Source organism: Halyomorpha halys, unplaced genomic scaffold (assembly GCF_000696795.3).
Source record: "Halyomorpha halys isolate HHAL.00 unplaced genomic scaffold, Hhal_1.1 Scaffold37.1, whole genome shotgun sequence".
In the NCBI taxonomy this organism is placed as follows: Eukaryota; Metazoa; Arthropoda; class Insecta; order Hemiptera; family Pentatomidae; genus Halyomorpha; species Halyomorpha halys.
The window spans coordinates 1091997-1096609 of NW_027106407.1; the positions used below are offsets into that span (position 1 = coordinate 1091997).

The 4613-nt window shown below is 30.8% G+C and overlaps 1 protein-coding gene across 1 annotated transcript in view; it reads right to left on the bottom strand.

The window, feature by feature from the left end:
- LOC106686997 (homeobox protein unc-4) overlaps positions 1-502 on the bottom strand; it is a 137885-nt gene extending 137383 nt beyond the window's left edge. The window contains exon 1 of the mRNA XM_024362030.2: positions 292-502. Coding sequence (XP_024217798.2) covers positions 292-490 — 199 coding nt within the window. The 5' untranslated portion in view covers positions 491-502. The remainder of the gene's footprint in view (positions 1-291) is intronic.
- Positions 503-4613: the final 4111 nt, after the last annotated feature.

Genomic DNA, 4613 nt, shown 5'->3' on the forward strand with positions numbered 1-4613 from the left:
TCTAGAAGAATTAGAAAATCAACTGGATTTATTTATAAAAATAAATTATATCATTAGAGATCCAACTATGTCATTAGTTTATAAGCAATAGTGTGTATCATTTAACTGCAGTCTAAAAAACTATTTTTTGGTAACGATAATCCGGCTTTTAAAATTAGGTTTGCAATCTACACTTATCTCAGTGTAATCCTAAGTTGTTTCTAATATTATCACTTTTTGTTATTACTAACAGCTATACTTTGGGTACAATACCTACGCAATATACTAGTGAAATGAAATTGTGATAAATACCTTTTGACAGTGACGGCGACTGTGGCCTCCTGATCCTCCTCGGTGGGGGCGGTTCGGGCCTGTACCTTAGCGGCTGTGGGTGCGGAGGCGGTAAGAACCCGTGAGGAAGCCCTAGAGGGAATCTGGAACCGGGGAATATAGAGTGTGGGGGGAAGAGAGCACCCGTGTAGAGCCGAAGCGGAGACTCGAGCACCATCATGGTCACCTCATGACCGGCCACTGAGCCTGACCTCTCAGCCTGCGGTGGGCGTGGCCCCGCCCACTTCCCCCACCACCGCCTCACGTCCCATTGGCCGGCCACGCCTCCCCATCTCCCCTATAATGATTAGTCAATTTGTAGGGGCATTCGAATTAATTGGTCCTACTACCTACCCCCACTTCCTGTTCTAAGCCCTTGTCACTTGGCCCGACCCGCCCGGCTTAACTAATAATGTTCCTTACAACATCGTATATAGATATATTTTGCCATACTCATGTTATAACACAGCTCCATCTAAACGCTGTTTTATGAGTATTTTTATATAACAATGATATTACTTATTATTGATCCGGATATTTATTTGTATAATTATTAAACTTTACAACTGTACAACAAAATACAATAAATTTTACCTCTGAATTAACACGGGATCTTGTGAAGGAACAACCTTATGGTAGCACTTCAAGGATATTTGTTTATTTAAATATATTTATTAGAAATCAACGATAGTTAAAAATACTTAGGTACTGACAGTACATATTGAACGATATAAGAAATATTAGATTTAAACCATACTTATTTTGTTTATTTTTTTGTAAATTTTTAATTAATTTTTTTCTACTTATCAACGTATAGGATTATAAATAAATTTGATCCGTTTTATATTGATTTGTATTTTTGCAAAAACAGTACCTCCTAACCGACACATTTTTATTTTTCATTAAAAATAATTTTTAAAATTCCCAGATTATTAATAATTTGTTAAAGTATTTTTGTTGTTGTTAGCAAATTCCTTCTGATGATATTGCAATGTACTTACTGCATCCATAATCTTGGAAAAATAATTAATTTCTACAGTTTTGTTAATTTATTTTAATCTCCTCTTATTTGTTTTTTCTTATATGATATATTACACAATAAATGAAATGTCCTTAGGATTATTCTTTTTTTAATTAAGTTTAAAGATTTTCAATACAGTGTTAAGAAAAATTTTGACACATTAATTAATTTTCGTATTTTTTTAATTTTTAAAAGTTTTGCTATTTATCTTATTGCATTTTTGTCATTCAGTGTCACAGTAAATATTGCTGATGTATATTATAAGGCATGGAGGCATTTATAGGCATGAAAATGCAAATGAGTATGAATCCAAATTTAAATTTTTTTTGGATTTCCAGAAATATGCATTCTTCAGGTTTTTGAAACTATTAATATTAGATCAATAGTTTTTAAATTACCGAATATATCACAGTTAAAATATATTTGTAAAATATAGTTAAACTATTCCAAATACATTTAACAAAAAATGAAGTAGGAAATGGAAATTTATGAAGTCAATAAACCAGAACAAAACCTCATGGAAATAAAAAAATATATATTAACTTAATTATTCAACATTAAACCACAATTGAAAAAAAAAATACAAAAAAAATTCTCATGTAATTTTTAAGATGTATTTCTGTACAGCAGTTGCAAGGAAATATTTTAATTTTAGTTTTTCTGAACATCTAATACTCCTCTGTAGATCCATTTAGTATTTCTAGCGGATGTTTTATGTATGTATGTTTTTTCGGATTTATCCCTATTTCTGGTAGGTGAATATTGGAATAGTTGGTGTATTAATTGGTATGGTTATATTTAAAATAAAATATAAATTATTATTCTTTACTACATTAACTTTTGATATTACGTATAAATATCTATTTTTCTTATTTGTATTTGAAGACTTTCACATGTCCATTTTTCTTGACTTTAATACCGTCAAAGTTGGTTACTTTCTATCAGATTTTGAAAATTTTTGATATCCTAAAAACTGTGAAAAAAAAAATGATTTGTTATAATATTCTTTAAAATAGAGTGGTTTCTTTTTTAAAACTTAATATACATTTTCTCTGGAAATGAAAGTAGAGTAAAATAATGGAAAATGTATAAATTATTTTTCAATACCGAATCTAAATCAAAATTAACTTATGTATTTTAAAAATTGATTTAAAATGATTGTTAATTATTTTAAATTATTACTATATTAAATGGTGTTAAAAAAATAAATAAAAACAATCAGATAATAAATATCATTGTAAAATATAGAACTACAAATGAGGACAGGTTTACTTGGTCAATGCAACAACCAGTTGGAAGGAGTATGTATTCTCCTTCTCTCTCAGCTTTTTCACTTCCATTGGTGTGCTACACTCAACAACATGAAACGTTTAACGTCAATGGAACAATGTTATCTCTGTAGAAGAAAAGTAACCTATTTCTACGGTATCTTCATATTTGTTTTTAAATTGTAATTAATTCTTCTATTCAGTAACTACCAATTCCAAAATCCATTGCTGTAATCCATTAATTTCCATTATCTTGAAATTTCTAATATTTTTTTTTCTTATCTTAGTTATTCTTTTAAAATATTCAAACATTTTTTATTTAGTTGATGTTCATGTCAGTTTCTGTCCTCCTTCATTTGCTTTATAATCCTTTATTGAAAAGTTTTCTAATCTACTCACATTTTATATAATAAAATATACAATGCCTCTTTTTTTTTTTTTTAAAAAGTTGTTTTTATATCATCTATATAAAAAGCCAGACATAAAACTCCAAATAAATTATCTGCGTTATCTTGATTCAGTAGTGCGGTAATACTAAAGGAAATATATTATTATTTTTTCTTTTTTTAGTTTTTTCTCAAGTTTGAAGAACCGAGATTGATTGTTAATAATCTAAAGATTTATCTATTCGAGATTACAGGATTCATTTCACACCCCATGATCAATGATGGCTTTTATTATGATTGTGTCTTATTATTCCGAGTTATTAATGTACCTTGAGACGTCTGCTATTTTTTTAAAAAATGATCTTAACTTGATTTTGTATTTTGTAAACAAAGAAGAACAAACAAAATCTCGGGTTTATTACAAAATCACTATTTATGTTCTTGTTTTATTTTGGTTAATATTTTTTATAAATAAATTGAGTTCCCTTATTCGCGATTTACAAACATATGCCATCCACAGCTTACCTTTTCTACTGCTCTTACCAAACTATATAGGGGCATATCCATCTTTCCTGGAGCTTACCTTCTACTATTTCTTCTTTCTTACCGTGCTATTGCCTGAATCCTCTAAAGGATATATATTCTACCATTTTCTTCAGTGAAATTTAGGTTTCACAGACACGCTATGGCATCCACTTTCTTGAAGTTGGCCTATTGCGAAGATCATCATTGTTAATAAATAAATAAAAAAACACAAGCTCGTTTTAGACTTCGGTATTCTTTAATCATCTATTAAAATCGCTCCTATTCTTCTTAATGTCTTCCTGTTTTTCTCATATATCTATAGCCAAAGATGTATTTATATCTTCTTGTGAGGTTGCAAAACCATTTAGGAAAATCCAGGTTATCAAGTTGAAGCCATACATAAGTTCACTGGAGGATATTTCCAGCCTGATGAAATTACAATTAATTCAGTTTACAAGTTGGAATCTTGTTATCACTATTTCCTCAGTAATTTACTTCATGCGAAAACTTCATCCCTTTGATTAAATCAATGCTGCTTCTATATTTGAAACTTTTCCTCCCACACTGGAAAAAGAAGTTTGGAGCGTAGGAGACATTATACTACAACGATTTGAATTTGAATGCTGAAAAAACCAAGGGCATTCTTATTGGTCCCAAGCGCCTCCATTATGAACTCCCTTACTATCCCCTGCTTTTCCTTAGGAACCAACCGATTCAGTTTTATCCTACAATAAAAACACCTAGGAGTCACCTTCGAACAATACCTCTCTTGGAATAATCATATTTCCCAGATTACACGAAAATACATAACTGTACTTAAATATTTCCGTGATTCCATTGCTCGGCTCACCAACCAATCAGCCCTTCCTAGCATCCTCTCTCGCTATCCCCTAATTTGACTACGGTTCTTTGGTCTATAGAGGGCTATCTGCGGGTCTAGAGTTGAGACTGAAGAGACTCATGAAATGCATCGTAAGATTTATCTTTGGGTTTCCCAGGCGCTCTCATGTCTCCCATTAGTATACTGAGTTGAAGTGGCTCTATCCAACCTCCCGAAGGCAATACCTCCTTGGTGATTTCACATTCCAAATTCTTAAAATAATA